This window comes from Cyanistes caeruleus, unplaced genomic scaffold (genome assembly GCF_971803275.1).
Source record: "Cyanistes caeruleus unplaced genomic scaffold, bCyaCae1.hap1.1 HAP1_SCAFFOLD_87, whole genome shotgun sequence".
NCBI lineage: Eukaryota > Metazoa > Chordata > Aves > Passeriformes > Paridae > Cyanistes > Cyanistes caeruleus.
Window position 1 is genome coordinate 327057 of NW_028255892.1, and position 23354 is coordinate 350410.

The window sequence follows — 23354 nt, forward strand, 5'->3', positions numbered from 1 at the left end:
CACAAAATTCCTGAAAATTCCACAACATTCCAAAAAAATCCCACCAAATTCCAGGAACACCTCACAAAATTCCAGAAAAAAACCCCTCAAAATTTCAAAAACCTTCCCATAAACCCAACAAATTCCAGAAATATCCCAAAAAATCTCCACAAGTTTCCACACAATCTAAAAAGAATCCCTCACAATTCTTCAAGGCTTTTCAAAATCCCACAAAATTCCAGAAAATTACTACAAAATTCCAAAAAAATCCCACAAAATTCCCTAAAACTTCAGAAAACCCAACAAATTCCAGAAACACCCTACAAAATCTCCACTAATTTCCACAAAATCTAAGAAAAAGGCCATCAAAATCCTTCAAGTCTCCTTAAAATCCTACAAAGATCCACAAAACCCCAAAACAATCCAAAAAAATCCTAAAAATTCTAGAAACATCCCACAAAATTCTAGAAAAAAATCATGAAATTCCTTAAATCTTCTCACAGGCTCACGAAATTCCAGATATATCCCACAAAATTCTCCACAAATTTCCACACAATCTAAGAAAAATGCTTAAAAACTTTTCATGAGTCTTCGAAATGTTTCAAAATTCAAAAAAAATCTCACAAAATTCAAGAAACTTCCACAAAAATCTCTTCAATATCCCACAAAATTTAAGAAAAAAATCCCACATTAAAGAAAAAAATACCACAAAATTCCCTAAATCTTCTCAAAACTTTACTGAATTCCAGAAACATCCCACAAAATCTCCACAATTTCCACAAAATTCTACAAAAATCCCTCAAAATTTGAGAAAATTCCACAAAATTTAAGAGAAGTTCCACAACATTTGAAAAAAATACCACAAAATTACCTAAATTTCCTCCCTTCACCATATTTCAGAAACATCTCACAAAATCTGCACAAATTTCCAGAAAATACTAGAAATATCCCTCAAAATTCATCAAGTTTCCTCAATACACCACAAAATTCCAGAAAAATCCTACAAAATTGCAGCAAAATCCCAAAAAATTCTTAAATCTTCTCATAACCCTACCAAATTTTTGAAACATCCCACAAAATCTCCACAAAGTTCCACAAAATCTAAGAAAAATCCCGCGGAATTCTACATGTTTCCTCAATATCCCTCAAAATTCTACAATACCCCCTCCAAATTCTGTAAATATCCCACAAAATCTCCACAAATTTCCACACAATCTAAGAAAAATCCCACAAAATTGTTCAAGTCTTCTCAAAATCCCACAAAATTCTACAAAAATTCCACAAAAGTGCCACAAAATTCTTCAAAATGTCACCAAATTCCAGAAACATAAAAAAAAACTCTTCCAATTTCCACAACATCCCAAAATATTTCCTGAAAATTCCAAACATCCACACAGATCTCTTCCACTTTCAACAAAATTCCAGAAATATCCCTCAAAATTCTTCAAGTCTCTTCATTATCCCACGACATTCCAGAAAAATCCCACAAAATTCAAAAAAAATCCCAAAAAATAGCATATAAATCCCTCAAAATTGCAGAAAAAAATAAAATAAGTCCTTAAATCTTCTCAAAACCGAATCAAATTTTTGAAACATCCCACAAAATCTCCACAAATTTCCACAAAATCTAAGAAAAAGCCCACAAAATTCTTGAAGTCTTCCCAAAATCTTTCAAAATTTCACAAAAACCTCAATAATTCCAGAATCATCCCACAAAATCTCCTCATAATTCCAGAATAACTCCAAAAAATCCTACAAAATTCCAAAAAAAAACCCCAAAGAATTCCATCAATCTTCTCAAAATCCCACCGAATTCCAGAAACATCCAAAAAAATTTCCACAAATTCCCACAAAATCTAAGAAAGATGCCTGAAAATTCTTCATGTCTCCACAATATCCTTCAAACTTCCATAAAACCCCCATGAAATTCCAGAAGCATCACACAAAATTTAAGGAACAATCCCACAATATTCCAGAAAAATCCCCCCAAAATTCTTCAAGACTCCTCAAAATCCCACAAAATTTCACAACATTCAAAAAAAATCCCACAAAAGTATTTAAATTTTATCAAAATCCCACAAAAGCTCAGAAAAATCCCATGAAATTCCAGAAAAATCCCACAAAAATCCCTGAAACGTCTCAAAACCCTACCGAATTCCAGAAACATCCCAAAAAATCTGCTCCAATTTCCACAAAGACTAAGAAAAATCCCTCAAAATTCCTCAAGTCTCCTCAAAATCCCACAAAATTCCACAAAAACCCCACAACATTCCATAAAAATCCCAATAATTCTATAAACCTCCCACAAAATCCTTCAAGTCTCCTTAAAATCCCACAAAATGGCAGAAAACACCCACAAAATTTCCTAAAACTTCTCAAAACCCTACACATTTCCAGAAACATTCCAAAGTATCTTCATAAATTTCTACAAAATTCCAGAAAAATCCCATAAAATTGCAGAAAAATAAAAAAACCTCTCAATCTTATCAAAACCCTACCAATCTCCAGAAACATCCCACAGAATCTCCTCCTATTTACACAGAATTCCAGAAAAAAAAATCACAAAATTCTTGAAAAGCCCCGCAAAATTCCAGAAAAATCCCACCAAATTCCAGAAAAATCCCACAAAATTCCCTAAATCTTCACAAAACCCTACCAAATTCCAGAAACATCCACAAAATCTCCACAGTGTTCCACAAAATTCCAAAAAAAATACCAAAAAACTCTTCAAGTCTTCTCAGAATCCCACAAAATTCTAGAAAAATCCTCAAAATTCCAGAAAATTTCCCACAAAATTCGCTAAATCTCCTCAATATCTCACAAAATTTTACAAAATATCCCACAAAATTCCACAAATTTCTCACAAAATTCCAGTAAAATCTGATGAAATTGTTAGCGTTCAGGAGCACAGACAATCACGAATGATTATATGCAGGTGCTTTATTAAGAGATCTGGGTGTCAGGGGTACACATACCCAAATCTGACCCGGCTTGGTTTTGAGTTGAACATGTTTTTGTACTCTATCGTTATATAACTTACATATTAATTATTAAACTAACATCGTTCTATTGTATACATTGATGTTACCCAAGCATGGATTTCTCATGATCCCCCTCAGACCCCTAACATTGTTCCTCATGTTCTTTAAACAATAATAATATCTAATCATATCTAACAATTGTATCATTTATTATATACTGCTAACACAGGTGCAGTTTCACCTGATCTTTAGCAAGCACAAGGCCTAACATTTCCCAGAGCCTACTTTTCCCAGGCTTGCCAAACCTAACTTTATTTCTAAGTGCCTGAATTTTCTAAGATTTTAAGACCTTTTACTATTATTCCCCCCTTTGAAAGCATTTTTACTTCACTAGAAGTGCAAATGTTTTCACTTGATACAGTCCTTTGTTTCTGAGTTTATACTTGATGTTCTTCGAATCCTTGATTGATGTAAGCGTTGTCCGGGATGTTGTCACGAACTGGAGAACCAGAAGATGGTGGGAGTGGATCTCACATCAGTGCCTTTATTATTTTCTGGTTCCAGGACATTTTTTTCCGTATTTCTCCCTTGAAGATGCTGTAAATTAACCAAATTGCTAAGAATACAGTTAGTAAGATGATCACACTCTCAATGATAGATTTAATCCATGAACTCACATTCCACCCTAACCCTTTGAAGATTTTGCCTAACCAACATGTAGACAAATCCTTTTGCTCTTCCTGTGCTTCGTGCTCTATTTGTTGCAATTGATTGATGTCATATTCTACATGTGCAGTTACATTTGCGGTGTGGACACAGTAATGATCAATCCATCCCTTTAAAAAACTCACACACTCCATGCTCTTTCAGGAGTAGTAAATTGTAATTGTATGTTTAGTTCTTTAAATCTTTCTCAGGTCACTCTTGCTAATTTATCTACCCGACCTGTAAGTCTGTACAACATTTCTTTATTCTGATAGTTTGCTATAGGGCCAAGCAAAGACTCCAGGGCTCACCCAAATTTCACTCTACTAGAGGCTTCTTGCCAAGTGTCATCCTGATTCTGTTCCTATCCTAATCTTCCCTAGCTATGCCTGTGTCTAGTCACTGAGTTGTTTTTTAAGCAGATTTCACATTTTGACATTACTGATTTTGCCATTGTTAGCATCCGTACCGAGATTAATTTTTGTTTCATCAATTTCACCAATGCCTCTGCACCCCAATGACATTTGTTATGTTTCATTTGTAGAACTTTATTGGAGGACCGCCAGCAACCCACCGCTCTTCACACAAGTAAACGTGAACGCCGTTTATTTCTATCTTTAGCACACCTTTTATAGGGTTCTACAGGGCCTGCGGGCAGAGCAAGTTACTATTGGCTAACACACACAGGTTTACATTTTTTCTCCTGTACACAAGGATTTTGTTTTGCTTTACTCTCTCTTCTGCAGGAGGGTTTCAAGGACTTTAGCCTTTAATATCAAGTTATTTCAAAGACTGGTTTGTGCAGACAGGCCTTTACTAATATATAAAATATAGCAACAATTCCCCCTTTCTCTTTTTGCACAAACCAGGCTTTGGATGTGACTCATTCTATACTCTTATGAAGCCAAGATAACACAAAACTTAGACTGTCATCCCCATTAACATTATAAGTAAAGTCTGTCCCCCTTCTAGCACAAGAGTCCTCAACCATCCGGTGATGCCCCAGCTGGAGAACCAACTTCCAGTGGGGTCACTATCTTCTTTCAGGGCATGTAAACCATCCTGTAGCTGTTGCAGTTGCCCATGGATGGAAACGGAATGATCAGTAAGATTCAAGCAGCACATGCCTTCAAACTCCTCACAACCATGTCCTTGTGCTAACAGCAAAAAGTCAATTGCAGCTCAGTTTTGTAATACTGCATGATGTATACTACTCACATCGGCTGAAGCTCACTTAACATTGTGGATGTTAAGTTTAATCCTTCTTAGTCTAACAAGCGAGCCTTTTTAGAGTTGCTAAGTTTTAATTCGTTCAGGCTTCACTTTTAGAAAAAAATTTTAGAATTTTCTGACTGATGTTTTTTATTTTATCAACTACATTCAGCAATTGGTGTAAGCTTGGATGGAAACAAAGTAAGTTTCTCAAGATAACAGGGTCTTCTATGTGGATTAGCAGGAATCTCATTCCATGCTCTATCTCCACAAATTAGGAATATGGAACTAAGTAATCGCTTTGGTAATTGTTCTGTGAGATTGCACCACTAATAAAGGCTTTACTCTGTGTAGTAACGAGATCAGCTATAGGGTTGTCTGCAGCCCAGTGCTGCATTACTTTGTTGGAATGACTTTTTGTCAGGGGTTCAAACATTATCCATCCACCTGAGGTATGGGTGGAACCTAACAAATCTAATTCTTCTGAGGGCTGCATGGTAACATTGAGAACTTTGATAATTTTTGCTTGCCAGCAGGCTTCAAGTTGTCTTAATGTGAAGCCAACAGTGCAATTGCGCTCCTGCAACATTGCCAATCTATTCAGTCGAGTCTCATTACTAATTAAACCTTTAAATGCTGCTTGAGGATCCCATTCAGGGTCTCCTATGAGACAGGTGTGAAAGGATCTCCAGGTGTGGCTAGGCTCAGACACGTTGACCTTTGGCCAGTTCAGTGTGCCAGAGTGACCCATATGTTCTGTCACTTTTGGATGTTAGTTAGCAGACAGTTGGTCAGGACTATACACAACACAATTACCATAAGCAGTCTGTTCCATGTAAATGACACCATACTTGCAAACTCACAGCTAAATTTTAACGTTAAATGAACTTTCAAAGATGCTTACACTACCTCTTGAAGGGGGAAATGCTTATACTTTATACTAATTTATACTAATATAACTACTGCTATACAGGCTAAACTCTTTATCTTAAACTATCTAACTACTTTTATCACATGTGCTCTGGTATATATGTAGTCTAAGCATGAAAGCAATTTGCTGAAAGGGTAAACACACAACTACAGTTTGCTTTATATACAGTTAGATGGAGTCTCTACACTTTTCTTAGATCTTCTACAGAATTTCCTTCACAAACAGACTATGATTTAACACGATTCAGTCTTGGAACGTTCACTGCTCCCGTGATGTCAGCTGGCAGCTGATCGGTGACTGAGGGCTTTGATGTTCAGGTTGTTCTTCACATCCTTCTAAATCTTAAAACAAAGGATAACTGAAAAATTGGTAGAGACACAACATCATAATAACAACATAAAATTTCTGTTGGCAACTGTCTGTGTAGTGCTCAGACACAACTGTGTCCTGACAGCTCCACTTCTGATCCATGTCTGGAGTACCAAGGCTGTGTGGTGACTTCTCTGTTCACTGGATCTCGTGTGTTCAGAGGCAGACAGTCTGGTCAGATGGACAGGTGACCTTTTTGAACCTGCCAACAAAACACAGACACTTCTTCCTTTGAAGTTAATGAATTACATTAATCAAATGCTTTTAGGGCATCAATTTCCCCCGTTTGTTTTTTTTTTTTTAAATAAAAACGAGATGTACTTCTGTTATACACATCAACATTAACACAAAACCATATACAATTAGTAAGAACCTATAGCAGTTAAAAATCAATTAAATCATAAACATTATTAATAACATATGTAATATAAAACTACTATTAATTACTAAAACACTGCACCAGCATCCCATAGTTAGCAAACAAACAGAAACAAAAAATCATCAGTGAAGGATTGGATAACCACCTCCGGAAATGATTCTCCAAGCCCACTTCAAAATTGATCCAGCTGTCATATTAATAGGGTCAAATTGCTGAGTCAAAAAGTGACTCAAATACTGATTTGGGACAGAAAACATCTGGATCTGCTGGCAAACTTTCTGTCCAGGTAAAGTCAAGGCTTGGCCAGGGCCTGGCTTTAAACTGGAAAGATGCCTCTTAACTCATTTCTAAAACAAGGTTCTCAATAGTAGCAGCTAGGAGATGCTTACAGCACAGCAAACTGTTAAAATGCATTTGTACAAAGCAAATAATCAGAAGCTTTAGGTACCAGACCAATTAAACCATGCAGCAGTTGGTTTAATCTGAAGCCTCTCCCATGGCAGCTGTGCCTCAGCAATGGTACATCTTCTTAAAATCCACAAGCAGGTGTTCATCACCGTTCTGTCACAGCTGTCTCTGTTGTGGCTATCATCATCTCTCTAGGAAAATAACTATACTTGGCAGTTTAGACAAGTGTCTCCAATAAAACATAAAGAATTTAAATTAAACAATATTTAAACCTAACAATAACGATTTATGACAAAAGGAAGTAACAAACTTAACCTTAAAAGAATATCTAAGTTAGAAAACTTAACTTAAAAACATTCAAGCCTAAACATAATAAAACTTGACTTTTCTTAATTCTATTAACACTTAATCTATATTAAATAAAAACATAACTTATTGTGTTACTACAAAGAGGCAACTAGAAGTTTGATATATACCTTTTAAACACAATATAATAGTAACATGGATTCACTATAAAGATTATAAAAATGTAACAAGTACATCACAATTCTATGTCATCTAGCTTTGAGAATAACCCACAATAACTGCAAATGGTACTAAAAATACTCATTCAAAACAGGAATTTGCCTAGTATACGCTTAAATTGGTTAGGATTTTAAAGTGCAGTTTTTCTAGAGAAAAACCAAAACAACACAGAATTTGGCAAATTGCCATTCAGCTTTTGTAGCACTTTTCAGAAACATTAAGTCTAATTCTTAAACTAAAATCCAAAATCCAAATTGGTATATATGCAGTTATATGTGTTTTATATAACAAAAGGACTCACATTGAAATTACCTTATTAAAATTGTGGGAAAAACAAGCAAATGGGTAATATATACTTTAACTTAACTTTGTCTTGTACAGTGAAGTTCTCTTAACTAATTAATTTTTTTAAACCATAAATATCTTTTGTAGATAACATCAATTGGAAGGTTTTCTTAGTAACTGTAAATTATACCATATTTTAACCTTAGGTTCTAAAACCAGTTATTGCAAGGTAACTTCTGTTAATATTCACCTTAAACACCTTTTTTTTTGAAAAGGGGCCTTTTTAAACTTAGAATTTTAATCACAATAATTTCTCCAGTAAAACTCTAAAGACTACAACTGCATAAACTCATAATTACTTAAAACACAAAATTAACTCTAAAAGGGTATATAAAAACATTTTAAAAAACCCATGAATCATGACTTTTTAACAAACTGGGTACTATCCCAGTGCTTTTTCTTAGAGAGGGAGCGGGGGGTGGACTGCCCCCCCTGCTGCTGCTCTCTGCTGCTGTTATCTTTCTTCACATTCTCCACATACTCTTGCAGAAAAAAAACAACAAAAAAACACCTCACAAAGTTAACTTTAACACATACAGTCGTTTCTCTCAATCTCTCTTGTTCACTGATAGAGGAAAAAAGGGGCACAATTTTTACAAAAGCAGGCGATGTTACATGCAAAGTCTCTCACGGCCAGGTGGTAACAACGGTGACCATTGCAGCTTATCAACTTCTAATTACAGTGATGAATTTCAAACTAGATACCATATAGTTTGTGATTTTTTGGCTATTTTGTCTCTTTCTGAAGCTCTCTGAGCCACCTGTTTCTGCTCAGCTGTTTCTGTAATTGTTCAGTGTGGCCTTGGAACTTTTTCTGCACTGCTTCTGCCCCGGGCGTGCCCCCGCTCTCTGCGCACACCTCAGTGCTCCCCCATGTCCCCCTGGTTCAGGTGGAAACCAATCTAAATTTGGATTCTTTTCTTCCAGGGTAGCAAAGTTGGAACTTAAATAAGATTGTAGTGTTAAGAGTGACTCCAAAAGTGAAGCAAATAGCTCAGGATATATCACATCCTGCCGTAACTGAACAGATTCTGTTCGTTGTTTCAGTGTTTCCTCTGGAATTTCTTTCTCATTATTTCCTTCTCTCTGACTCTCCCTCCCTCTTTCCATGGGCAGCATAGATAGGAGTGTTTGCCCAGCAGTGGGAGGCAAAGGCGTGAGCATACCCACAAGCAAGAAGTCCAGGGAGCTCCTTGCGCAAATCAAAACCCTTAAGCTGTGGCTTTTCTAAAAAGCAGGTAAATAAATCATGTGCTGCTTGCCTTTCCATCTTACCGTCAGCGCTGTTGCAGCCCTACAAGGTTCGGCAGCACGTTACGGCCAGGACTCTCCTCTGAGGTCGCCTGGGGCGCAGCACCGTTGCTTTTCGCCGTCCTTGCTGCGGAGGACCCGTCCCCTGTCGCCGACTCCCGTGGCCTTCGCTTTTTAATGTCCCAAAGGTCCCAAAGGTCCCAAGGGTCCCATTTGTTCGGGCGCCATTTGATGAGTTTGGCGGGAGACAAGCAGCACTCAGTATGAATGATCAGCAAGTCCCATTTATTGGCAACTCCAAACTCCCTATATAACATCAATAATTAGGCTCACACATAGTGCAAAAGCAAGCTCATTATTGGATATTTTGTTTAAGGACAACTCCACCTAGTTCCACCTTCTTGTGGTTGTTCATCTGTGCTGAATCCACATTCTTCTGATCACAGTGTCCTGTTCTCGGTTCACAGTTATCGGTAAGGTCTTTCTGACATTGCAACATCTCATACCAACTACACTCCACTGTTGTTTAATTCTTTCTCAGCTAATTGCTGCATGGGAACACAACCTTTGTTAGCCAGCCACTCTTCCACACTGTTGAGCTTCGGGAGCCTCCCGGGAAGCACCAGCCATGAAGATTCCAGTGGGCTCAGCTGCTACCTGCAGGGGTACTGGGTGTGGCCCGTTGTGACTCAGCGGTGCTAAGAGACCCCTGTGACATCAGAGAGCCCCACCACGACTCAGGGTGTGTAAGCGGCGCAGAACCCTGAGGTGCCCAGTCCCGTGAGAGCCACTCTTGAAGAAGGAAGCAGCTCCCGGGATCCATTCGCGCTTCAGGATCTCAGAGATGGAGGAGAAGAAGGCAAAACCCAAATGCTCCCAGCCACCCAGCCCCCTGCCCAGCTGGGGGCAAGACCAGGCCCTCAGCGGGCACTTGGTGGGGGCAGTGGGTGGCTCAGCCTGGCCACAGTCAGGCACTGAGGAGAAGGAGGGGCCCTTGGTCATCACGGAAGAGAAGAACCCTGACGTGGATGACGAGCCTTCCCAGTGGGGAGACCTTCGGGCCCAAGAGCCTCGCCTCTACGGAGCAGGGAGTCACCAAGAGTTGCAGCAGGGGAAGGTGGCTGTGAGAGTGCCCTGGGGAGATGTGGCACAGCAACACCTCCACCAGTGGCAACAAAGGGTGACAGTCAAGGAGCTGCCCCAAGGGGAGAAGGAGGTGAGTGCCCTAAAGCTGTCCCAGCAAGGGGAAGGAAGTGCGAACAGCCAGGAGAACCAGACACATTCTCCTGCCCCCAGTGAGGAGATGCCATCAGCAGGGGTACAGAGCTCAGGCCCTGCCCCTCACAGCACCTGCTGCTCCCCCAGCCTGCCGGGAGCCCAGAGCCCCAGTGAGCAGCAGGCTGTCGCTGAGGGGAGGTCACTCCTAGCAGAGGAAGGGAGTGAGGAGGGGACCCCAGCTGAGTATGATGAAGACTGGGAACAATACACCCAGAGTGAGTCTTCCCAGGAGTGCCAAGCAGAGCCAGAGCTGTCCCAGGAAGAGGTCAGCAGCTGCCAGGACTGGTACGACTCGGAAGAGTGCAGCGAACTGGGCCATGGAGACTTCCTGGACGGGGACTGCAGCAGCCTAGACGATTCCACCGAGGAAGACAACAGCAGCACACAGGACAGCTATGAATATGTGAGCATCCTCAGCTTTGGGATCACCCCCCTGCCACAGGAGGAGGACAGCTTGGACAAAGTCAGCGTCCTCGAGCTGTGTGAAGCAGAAAGCAGGGCCCAAAGCCTGGCAGCTCTTGCGGCAGACGGGCTGCCAGTGCCTGTCCCTCGGGAGGCCTGGCTTGAGGTCCAGGCACCGGAGTCACTCCGTGCCTCACTTTCCTCCCTGCACGGCCAAGCCTCCATGGCCCAGCAGGGGCCTGAGGCAGGGCCTCAGAGCCTGGGGCCTGCCCTGCACAGCCTCGAGGTCCCCGAGGCCCTCAGGCAGCAGCCGTCTCCCTCCAGCAAACGGCCCGGCTTCCTCAGGCGGGCACGGCGGGCGCTGCGGGCGCTGTTCCGCTGGCCCTGCTGGGCACCACAGCCACAGGAGTAGCGCCGGTGCCAGGCTTACAGATGGCAGCTGGCCCAGGGCCCCAGGGAGCCACACCTTGCCCTGGACATGGCCCTGCAGCCTCAGCTGCCATGGCTACTGTGGACTGTGCCAGGGGCATCTCCCCAACACCCAGAGTCACCGCTGTGGCCAACCCCAAACAGCAGCCATGGGGCACATTGGTGCCAGGGCGCTCAGCAGTGAATCCCAGAGTCATCAAGGTGGGAAGAGACCCCGACAGTCACCCAGTGCCACTGGCCTCCTGGCAGCACCGCCATCACCGCAAAAGCACATCCCCAAGGGCCACAACTCTTCGACACTCCAGAGACAGCCACTCCACCACCTCCCCGGGCAACTTCTTCTAATGCCTCACGCCTCTGTCGGAGAAAAACTGCTTCTGATATTGAGTCTGAACTTCCCCTGGTGGCATCACGGGACATTTCCTCTCATGAAAGGATCCCACGCCAGTCCTTTGGGATTATATCCATGAAGAATGGGCACAGACCAGAGGTGCTGCTCCACTGACGTGACTGCAGAACTTTGGCTCGTACCATTCTTCCAAAAAAATCAACTTTGAGTTTAGGAAATAGTAGTAGTTAGGAATAAGAATAGGAATAGGAATAAGAAGATGAATAGGAATAAGAAGATGAAGATAGTCATTAATATAAGAAGAATAGGAATTACAGTAAGCATAACAAGTGAATAAGATTAATTAGAATAAGAAGAATAGGATGAAGAAGAAATAGTAGTAGTAAATAGGAATAAAAATTAGGAATAAGAAGAATAAGAGTAAGACAAAGAAGAAAAAATAGTAGTAGTAATTAAGAAGGGAAAGAAGAAGAAGAAGAAGGGAAAGAAGAAGACGATTTAGATGAAGAAATAGTAAATAGGAAGAAGAAGAAGAAGAAGATCATCAAATTAAAATACACATCTGGGATCTCAGAATGCAGGGAAGGAATTTAAAAAGCACCTACTTCCACCTGATCGTCTTCTGAGCACTCTCTGCCTCTGAGACCTCCTCCCTATTTCTATGTCCCTGGCACCCATTTCTTTCTCAATAAAACCCACGTTCAATAAAATCTGCTTGTTGTCCTCCTATGGTCTCATTTGCACCTTCACTGGGGCAGAGGCACCTCTCCTTCATGGCATCCTAGCCCTGGGTGGAACCATGGGCAGGGTCCCTTCCAGTCATGAACACTCCAGGATTCTGTCAGGACTCCCTTCCCTTCTTCCCTCTGCTTCCAGCTGGAGAATGTGCAGCAAAGCAACCTTTGCTGTCTGCTCTGGGAGCCCACCCAGCTGCTGGACCCTGCCCAGCTCCCTTGGGAGGCGCAGCAGGAGCAGCACCCTGGCAGCCTCGGGAATTGCCCTCTGGGGTTCATGGCACACACTGCAATGGGCTGGCATTCCAGCTTCCAGCAAGGAAAAGATGTTCCTGCCCTTCAAGGCCAAGTTCTCAAAGGGCAGAGACCCAAGTGGAGCAAGATCTTACAATGACATTCCACTGCCAGCCTCCATAACTTCATCCAGGGCTGCTTTACCTCCTGGATTGGGGAAAAACAAAAATCAGGAGAGGGTCTTTGGCTGGGAACTGCCACAGGAAAAGAGGGACACTGGGAGGGAAAAAGAGCAGACAAAGGAAGGCAGGAGAGAAAGGAGGACACAAATGGCAACCAGCTGAGAAGGTGGCACTCTGAAAACCAAACCGGAACTTACGGAAAAAGAATGGGGCAGAAATGAAGGATTCTGAAACTTTATTTACTATGCTTCTCTGGGCAACCTGTGCCAGGACCTCACCACCCTCACAGGGAAGATTTTCTACATTAAACATGAATTTCCTCTCTTTCACTCTGAGCCCAATGAAACACCACAAACTCGTTTGTGGTAATTCTCATAAACTGCTCAGCTCTTTGTTCCAGTGCACCCAGCAAGCAACAGGCAGGACAGTTCCACCAGCATGGAAACCCAACTCACAGCTGAGGGACTCAGAAAATCTAAACACCAGCAGAACACCAAAAGGGCACATTTATCATTTTTGCTACAATACACAGCACTGAAAGTGATAGCTAATGACAGCCTCCTAGTCACCCCAATCCTTTCTCCATTTTAAACTTTCTCTGAAATAACCAAAATAACTCTTCAAATTCCTTCATCTTTATCAATCACAGATCTTTTCAGAGCAGACTCAGGAAGAGAGCACATTAGCATGTTGTTATTCAGACATGGCTTGTTGTCCCTCTTCCCCTGCTAAATGACAGCAGTAGATACTGGGAATAACCAGGTATCCTGAGGAATTTTTCCTGCAGCAAGTTATTTTCCTGTCATGGTCCATCTGTAATTTTATGACTTATTAAAAGACCAATATAAATACAGTACAGTGCCTTGCAATTACTCCCCCATATATTTATAAACCTCAAAGTCTTCCAGGTCCTAAAAACAGGAAAAACCCTGTGTCACTCTTTCAGGAGATTAACGTAGTTAGGGACTGGACACATCCTCTGTAGGACTAACTAGAAAAACAGCTGAAGCTCCAGCAGATCCTTAATAAACTTTTCAGGAATAAAATTGTGTTATTTCAGTGTGCTGATTTTTTATTAATCTAGTTATTATCTTTTTATTTCTTTTCTCTTTCTGACTTTTCAAAAGCTGATGTTGCACAAAAAAGTGAGCTGTGGAAACCTGAAGCAAGCTGGGAAATTAGGGCTCAACTGCTCCATCTGCTTCACAGAGAATTTTTATTTGACCCCAGGAATGCTGGTTACTCAAGCAGACTAAACAATTTTGATTCATTTCAGCATGTGAGGACTGGGGTGTGCAGCTTCAGGCCAGGCTGGCAGGGTTGAACAGGAATTCCCAAACAGCACTGGAGTCATGGTCCCCTCAGCATACCCTGCTCCACCCAGCCCCAGCCTGCTGGGAATCAGGCTCAGACGTAAAAGCATGAATTCTGAATATCTCAGGATTGCTGTGTCGCTGCCCGCTCGGCCCTTCACGCCCCGGCTAGCTTGTGCCAAGCGTCAGCAGCAGGAGTGGGGAACCAGGTGAGCACTGTGTGGCTCGACCTGGAACCTCTAGAGCTCCTTTGGGCTCGGGCTCTATAGTATGCAGGGCGACACGAGGTGCAGTAAAGGGAGAGAGAGTGCTCGGAGTCCTCCAATTTCCCAGGAACAAGTTTATTCCAGCAGGCGCAGGGAGAAGGCGATGAGGGACAGGGCTGGGATCTCGAGGAGAAAGTCCGAGCCGAGACCCTGGGCACCTCTGTGCGCCAGGTTTTAAAGCCCGTGGGCGGCTCATACAACAACCAATAATATGGCAGCAGGGGAGGTGTTGTGGGAAGGGGTTACAATAGTCAAATCCAATGGTAGGGACTTGGGGGAGGGAGGATAGCTATACAACCAATAGGGCATCGAGTAAGGGGTGATGAACAGGGAAGGAACCAGAACAAAAGGTGTGGGGTACATAGACTGATAGGGCTTGGGGGTAGGACCAAAGTGATGGATGGGGAACAATCTGGAAAGAGGGGAGAGGTTTACAATGACAGGCAACTGGGAACAAACCATATCGGGATAGTGGGGAGTAACTGGGGCAAACCAACTCTAAACTCAAAGAAGGTGAACAAACATACTTAATGAAGGTAAACTAACAGGCGGCAACATCTCCCCCTTTCTTTTTTAGAAAGAGGAGGTTGCATCGGCAGGAGGTGCAGAGGGTTCAACAAACCAGTCTTGGGGTACGGGAGAAGGAGGAGGTGAAGAGGGAGGAGAAGGAGCGCTAACAAAATTGACTTGAGGGGAGGGGGATACAAGATGTAAAACTGATTGAACTAAACATCTTCTTAAAACTGCAAACGCTATTAAAACGATGAAAACGACGAAAACAATCCATAAAACAGTCTTTAAAATGGACGAGAGCCATCCGGAGACCCCCCATCCCGAAAAAAGACTGGTGACCCAGTCATTAGTCTCTTGGCGTATTTGGTGGATCATGCCCTTCATTTCTGTGATGGTTTTCTTGATGTCTGTGCTCCTGGTGGTCAGATTCATGCAGCAAAGTCCCTCAAATTCTTTACAATCATGATTATGGAGGAGCAGTAGGAAATCAATAGCAGCGCGATTTTGTAGCGTTGCTCGCCTGGTTATCTCCTCGTCTTTGAGGAGGTCGCTCAGCGCGGTTGACGTTAAATTGGCTTGCTTGACCACCCAACACTCTAATTGGCCTAATTCTCCGAGGGCTTGTGCCGCAGCCAACCATGGCAGAAATACTGACACAGCAACCCGTTTTGGTTTATTCCAATGAAAAATTTCAGAGTCGCAATCAGGGTCAAGATCTTCGAGACTGTGCTTCTTAATGACCGAATTATTCTTTCGTTCCCAATTTTCAATTTGAGATGTATTGGGCGCAAACAAAGACAACCGGCCTAAAGTGCACGGCCCTCCGAGAAGGCGAGAGGGGATGCCAGCCCACGCTCGGTCCCCACAAACTAAAAATATGCCCTTAGGCAACTTAAGAGGGTAGGAACTGAGGGTTGAGGGCATCTTAACATGGGCGATGTTCTTGCACCAGGAGGCTGCTTGAAACTGTTTGTTGTCCTGCATTAAATTAGAATAAGGAGTAGGATCTGAGGGGTAGTAACGGAAATGGATACAATAGGGTGCGGGGGAGGAGTTTAACAAATCAAATTCTTGGGGCTCAGCGGTTGCCCTTTCCAAGAAGACCAGCCAGTCTCTCCATAGTAGGAGAGGGTTCTGGACAGGCCTCTTAATCTTGTAGGTGAGTGCAGAGCGGGCCACTCGCTGAGCTGGCCTCCCTTTATTAGCTTCGCTGAACAAACTCAACAGGGAATCCGGGTATTCATTAGGCTTTAACGGGATCCCCACCAGGCAAGTGGTCATCGGATTTCCTGCTGCTCCTGTGGATAGGCATAGCTCATCCCGTTGGAGGGACTTTGCCAACATGACCCAAACATTTTGTTTGGGTTGAGGCACGATCCACATGTTGATCTGGGTCACCAGCATCATCAGGAGTGCAGTGGTTGGTGCAACGATCGGGGTGGTCATCTTTCCGATGGCTCTTTCTGAAAACAAAACATACGAAAAACATAACTTTAACTGAAAAGAAAGGTAGGTTGACATAACAAAAAGGGGCTTGGGTTGTTTCCTCCTCCTCCTCGGGATGGGGGATGGCTCATCCGGACACGACGTCATTGACATCCTCGACCCTATCTGGTGGCCTGCTTGGATGTCTGGGGACATAAGGTTTCACCCATCTTTGTGGGATCCACCTTGGTCCCTGGGGCGAGGATATGCAAGCGTACCCCCGCCCCCAGGTCACCAGATCGAAAGGACCCAAGATCTTCTGGGTCTCAGGGTCCCGGACCAGCAGTGGAGGGCGCTGCTGCAACTGGTAGTTCTTGTTGGTCTTGAAATGCCGGGCCACTGGAGGGTTAGGGTCCTGTTCGGAACAATTGAGAAAGTTTAGCGTGTAAAGGGCTTTGAACAACCGCTCTTGTGGCGTGCAGCCCTTCACAGTCTCCCTTTGATGAGAAAGGACACGCTTGAGCGACTGATGGGCTCGCTCAACGATCGCTTGGCCGGTGGGGGAGTGTGGGATGCCTCTCTTATGTTCCACTCCCCACTCCTGCAGGAATTCCTCCAGTTTCCTGGAGGTGTATGCTGGGCCATTGTCTGTTTTTATTTCTTTGGGGACCCCCAGTACAGAGAAAGCCTGCATTAGGTGCTTACAGACATGCTCGGCTTTCTCTCCTGTGTGGGCAGAAGCAAAGACAGCACCTGAGAAGGTATCGATGGAAAGGTGTACGAACCGAAACCTGCCAAACTCAGGGACGTGTGTTACGTCCATCTGCCACACTTCGCAGCTCTCCAGACCTCGAGGGTTGACCCCCGATCCCAAGGAGGGCATTGCGGTGGATTGGCAGTGCGGGCATGTGGCCACAATGGCTCTGGCCTGATCTCGCCGCAGGTGGAATTGGCGGACCAGACCAGGCACATTTTGATGGAACATCTGATGGCTCAGCTTAGCTTGTTGGAACAGATCTGGGAGCTGAGCCATGGAAACAGGGGCAGCGAGGGAATCAGCTACCTGGTTTCCCTCGGCTACCGGGCCAGGGAGATCCATATGTGACCTTACATGCATTACAAAAAATGGTTGCTTTCTGTGGGAAACAGCATGTATTAGCTTAGAAAGCAACTCAAACAATTTCGGGTTTGAGACCTCCTTCAGAGCAGCGTGCTCTGCTCTGGCAACTACCCCTGCAACATAGGCCGAATCAGTGATTAAATTGAAAGGTTCAGGAAACTTCTCAAAGGCTCTGACGACTGCATCCAACTCAGCAACTTGTGGAGACCCTTCCACATATTGAATATCTGCTTCCCACTGCTGAGTTTCGGGATCTCGCCAAGTCACTACAGACTTGTGAGATGCCCCGGATGCGTCTGTGAACACAGTCAAAGCTTTGAGGGGCTTTCTGCTCCGCATTTCTTTTGGAATCGGTTCAAATTTAGAATTGAAAAATTTGTGGGCAGGGGCATGGACTGAAACTTGGCCTTCAAAACTATCTAAAGCAATGTGGAGTGTCTCATTCTCCCGAAGTAGTTGATTAAACATTTCTTTTGTCAGCCTATCTGGAGACGCTTTGTCCCGAGACAAGCTGACTGGTACTCGAACGCATGCAAAATCACATCCAGCCATCTCCCGAAGCCGAGCTCGAGCTCTCCCGATGAGCTGAGCCATCAGCTCCTGTGGCCGGGTGATACTTTTGGACCTTTGATGGCTCAAGAAAACCCACTCTATGATTAAGAGGGGATCCTTAGAGCCCTGGTCCCACTGAAAAATCAGCCCACTGAGGTGTGGCATTCTCCCGAGTATGATGAATTCAAAAGGCAGGGTCGGTTCGTACCGATGTGCTTGCCTTTCGACAAGCGCATCCTCCACTTTCTCTAGGGCTTTCCTCGCCTCTGGGGCCAGAGTCCTGGGAGAACTCAGCTCTTTCTCCCCCTTCAAAAGTGTGAAGAGGGGGGCTAGGTCTTCCGTGGAAAGGCCCAGCCAAGGCCTGACCCAGTTTAAGGTCCCACACAGCGAGTGAAGGTCCGCTAAGGTTTTCGGATTGCTGTTTATTGCCAATTTTTGAGGCACAACAGTCCTCTCAGCAATCCGCAGACCCAAATACTTCCAGGGTGGCATCCGTTGAACTTTATCCTCCTGGAGTTGAAAGCCTGCAGATGTTAAAACCTTAACCACTCGGTCAAGTGATCGGGTAAGTAGATCGTCATGGGGGGCGCACACTAGGACATCATCCATGTAGTGATGGATGATGACCTCCCCCATCTCTTTGCGCACAGGAGACAGCAACGAGGAGACGTACCACTGGCAGATGGTGGGTGAATTCTTCATGCCTTGTGGCAAAACCCGCCAGTGGAACCTCTTCATTGGGGCTTCTCGGTTGAGGGTTGGCACCGAGAAGGCAAACCATGGGGCGTCGTCAGGATGTAGGGGAATTTGAAAGAAACAGTCCTTGATGTCGATTATGGCCAGATTCCAATTTTGGGGGAGCATAGTCGGGGTAGGCATCCCTGGTTGAAGGGGCCCCATGTCAACAATGATTTTGTTGATGGCACGAAGGTCGTGGAGGAGTCGCCACTTGTCTTTCCCCGGCTTTCGGATAACAAACACCGGGGAATTCCAAGGGCTGGTAGTTTCTACTATGTTACCCTTATACAACTGCTCCTCCACGAGCTCGTTGAGCGCCCTTAATTTGTCTTTTCGAAGCGGCCACTGATCAATCCAGATTGCTTCATCAGTGGTCCAATCGAGCTTCTGGAAGGGGCGCTCTACAGTGGCCGCTATTAAAAATCCCAAGGGGTTTTCGGGATTTCAATCTTTACCCCCCATTGTGACATAAGGTCCCTCCCCCACAAGGGAACCTGAAAATCCGCAACAAATGGGCGTAAATTTGCCAATTGCCCATCCGGTCCCTTAATTTGTACTACGCTCTTAGATACCTGTGCCAATTGAGTACCCCCTATACCCTGAACCTTCCCCGCCACGGGTTGCAACTCCCAATGTGACGGCCATCTCCTTTGGGGGATGATTGTCACATCTGCCCCTGTATCAAGCAGACCCCTCAAGTTGACAGATTCCGCACCCTGCTTGATGCTGCAGTCGATGATGGGTTTATTTTCACCCACCACCTCTGCCCAGTAGACGCCTGGTGCGTGGTCGTCTACCGGGACTCCCTCTGGGACAGGAATGTACTGAGCTATGATTTGCCCTTTTGGGAGAAAATATGGTGGGTGAATGCAGTGCGCTAAGAGGATGAGATCTTCCGGACCACCCGGGAAGGTGATCGGGGAGATCTCAATCTCTGGGGGTGTGTGTCTTGTGTCCCCGATGGCGATAAACTTACAGTCGTGTCCATTCCCTGGCTGGTTCTCCTCCAGTGGGTCCACAGCTACCACCGTCCAGTGCTGGGACCGGAAGAGGATGTCTTTGACGGTGATAAGGTGTCGCGTCCGGTAAATTTGCCACGTCTGATGTTTCTTTCCCCCCACCTCCGCGATACCTGCCCCATTTTTTGCATCACGCGGGGCAGGTTCGCGCCGCGCTCTCAGTTTTTTTGTTTTTTATTAGTTGTTCCCTCCAGTACTCTCCCCCCAGATCCATTTCCCACGAGCCCCTGGCGTGGGTGGGCAGTGGGACAGTCTCTCGCCTTGTGACCCAGTTGTCCACATCGGTAACACTGAGTAGTTCTTGCTGGTGGAAGGATGAACTGGCCCGACGGGTGTTGGGTCACTGCCGCTGTTGGTGTTCTCCTGGCCGCCTGTGGTGGTGGTGGTACCCTGGACGCCCCCACTAACGGAACTTTCTTCTCACATGCATCAATGAGGACGTCCAAGATTGGCGGTGGATACATGGGCAAACTAAATATAACCTGTTTGCAGATGTCATTACAGTTTGCCTTAGCCATTTCTAAGACAAGCTGCTCTTGTAGCTCAGGTTTATCAACTTGACTTTCTATTTGCTCCTGTAAACGGTTAATAAACACGGTAAATGGCTCATCGGGGAACTGTTTAATATTTGAGAAGTTGGTCAGGGGTTCCCCCCCGGCAGGATGTTAAATACCTTCTCTGCGGCCTCCGTGATCTTAGCTAAGACAGGCCATGGTAAAACCCTTGCCTGTTCTTCCGGCTTCCCCCAGTTCCCTTCACCGCACAAGTGATCTATCGAGAGGGGGTTTTCGTCCGCGTCAACCGCGGACTCCTCGCTGCGCAACAGCTCAGGAAGGATGGCCTCTAACGACTTCTTCCACCTCTGTTTCCACAGCCTATAATCAGCTGGGGAAAGGAGGCAGGCAAACAACTCTTTTAAGTCGTGGGGGACCATCTCGTTCGCGGAGAAGGTGGCTTTTAATAAACCCTTAAAGTATTCACTTCTCCTACCGAACTCTTTCTGGGCTTTGCACAGCTCCCTCTTTGTCTGGAAGGAGAAGGGTTCCCATTCTCGGTACCTCCCTCCCTTTCCTCTAAAACTGACCGGTGCGGCAAAGGGAATCACTACCTGTTCCGGGTTCTGGTCTTCAGGCCTGTCACTTCCTGTCCCCAAAGCGTGGGAACCGGATGGGACAGTGTGGGAGCTGGGAGGAGGGACGTGGGAACCCGGAGGAGGGGCGTAGGAACCGGAAGGAGGGGCGTGGGAACCAGAAGCCGGAAGAGGCGGGGCTGGAGGACCGACTGAGGAGGAGGGCTGAAGGGAGGAGCCGCAGCCAGAAGGGGTGGGGTTGTGGGAGGTCACACTTTGGAGACACGCCCCAGAGGAGAAGGAACCACCCAAGGGGAAGTGGGAGGAGTCAGGGTAGGATGGAAGGGAGGGGCTAGGGAGGAAGGGGTTGGTCATTGAGGGAAGAAAGGGGTTCTTGGAAGAAGGAGCACAAGGGGGGGGTCCGACCATGCGGTCCCTGCCATCTTGTGCCCTTTGGAGGCCATTTTGAGGGTTAGGAGAGGGGTCAGGGAATATAGGGGAGCATTGGAAACTGGGGGAAACTGAGGCACGGGGGTTAGAAGAGGAAGCAGGGTACATGGAGGAGCCTTGGAGACTGGGGGAAACTGAGGCACGGGGGTCTGAGGGTAAAAACTGGGGTCTTGTAACCTGGGAAACGTTTAACTGAGGGCTGATAACTGGGGAAACTGAGGAATGGGAAGACACTCTGGCAGCTTGGCCAGGGCTGCCAGGGCAAGGGTTCTGGGAGAGACGTGGGGAGCCAGGGATCCTGTTACCCTTGGGGGATCCCTGAACAGGACAACTTTCCCTGCAGGTCGCTCTGCAGGTCTCCCTCAGCTCGGGATCAGGGGGAGAGGAACATGGGGATAGGGAAACTGGGGAAACTGGGGAATTTTGTGGTGGCTGCTTCTGCATTTTCTTTTCCTCTATTACAGCAGACCGAAGTAAAATAAATAATGTTACAAATTTTTCCACTGAATTATCACCTCCATTAACTATTTCCGTTAATTTGGACCCAACCGCATTCCAGAATTCTACAGAATTTGCTTTGTCTGGGGTTACATTTGGGAAATGCAGGAACAGCCATCTCACAAACTTCTTTACCCTCCCACGAGAAAACTTCTTATTCCCCCCCTCAAGGGTACCCACAACTTGGTAAAAAACTCTCTTTTGCTGTGCCGAAAGATGTGCTCCCATCTTGTCAACCCTGGTACAGCAATCCCACCGCCCTCTGCAACCAAACAACAAATCAACTAAAATAAAAATACGGGTCCGGACCGGGCTACACACACACTCCCCCCGAGGGAGTTTTCACACACTGGGCGCCCACTTTTCCCACACACAGGGACCACTCACCCAAGTCCGGACAGATGTTGCAGGCGACGTCCACACCTCCCGAGGCGACCGTCTGCACGTCTGACGGCTTCCGCCTCGACCTCTGGGAGCGCAACTCGGCAAAAACGAGTCTGCTACTACCAGAGCAGCTGCCGCTCACGGTCTTTGTGAAATAGGTCCACCAATGTCTCCGGGGGTCTCTACGCCTCGCGAGAGGCCCCACGTTGGTCGCCAGCTGTCGCTGCCCGCTCGGCCCTTCACGCCCCGGCTAGCTTGTGCCAAGCGTCAGCGGCAGGAGTGGGGAACCAGGTGAGCACTGTGTGGCTCGACCTGGAACCTCTAGAGCTCCTTTGGGCTCGGGCTTTATAGTATGCAGGGCGACACGAGGTGCAGTAAAGGGAGAGAGAGTGCTTGGAGTCCTCCAATTTCCCAGGAACAAGTTTATTCCAGCAGGCGCAGGGAGAAGGCGATGAGGGACAGGGCTGGGATCTCGAGGAGAAAGTCCGAGCCGAGACCCTGGGCACCTCTGTGCGCCAGGTTTTAAAGCCCGTGGGCGGCTCATACAACAACCAATAATATGGCAGCAGGGGAGGTGTTGTGGGAAGGGGTTACAATACTCAAATCCAATGGTAGGGACTTGGGGGAGGGAGGATAGCCATACAACCAATAGGGCATTGAGTAAGGGATGATGAGCAGGGAAGGAACCAGAACAAAAGGTGTGGGGTACATAGACTGATAGGGCTTGGGGGTAGGACCAAAGTGATGGATGGGGAACAATCTGAAAAGAGGGGAGAGGTTCACAATGACAGGCAACTGGGAACAACTATATTGGGATAGTGGGGGAGTAACTGGGACAAACCAACTCTAAACTCAAAGAAGGTAAACAAACATACTTAATGAAAGTAAACTAACAGGCGGCAACAAATCTCCTCCAATATCCACACAATTTCAGAAATATCCTTCCAAATTCTAAACGTCTCATCAATATCCCACAACATTCCGAAAAAATCCTACAAAATTGCAGAAAAATGCCACAAAATGGCAGAAAACTCCCACAAAATTCCCTAAAACTTCTCAAAACTCTACCAAATTCCAGAAACATCCCACAAAATCTCTCCCAATTTCCACACAATTCCAGAAATATCCTTCAAAATCCTTCAAGTCTCATCAATATCCCACAACATTCCAGAAAAATCCCACAACATTCAGAAAAAAATCCCACAAAATTGCAGCCAAATCCCACAAAATTGCAGAAAAGTCACAAAAAAATCCTTAAATCTTCTCAAAACCATATCAAATATTTGAAATATCCCACAAAATCTTTACCAAGTT

General features: G+C 45.5%; 1 protein-coding gene across 1 annotated transcript in view; it reads right to left on the bottom strand.

Moving 5' to 3' along the window:
* LOC147646666 (uncharacterized) overlaps positions 1-23354 on the bottom strand; it is a 713664-nt gene that overhangs the window by 253513 nt on the left and 436797 nt on the right. The window contains 1 exon segment of the mRNA XM_086873090.1: positions 6490-6497. Within this exon segment, the coding sequence (XP_086729216.1) occupies positions 6490-6497 (8 nt within the window).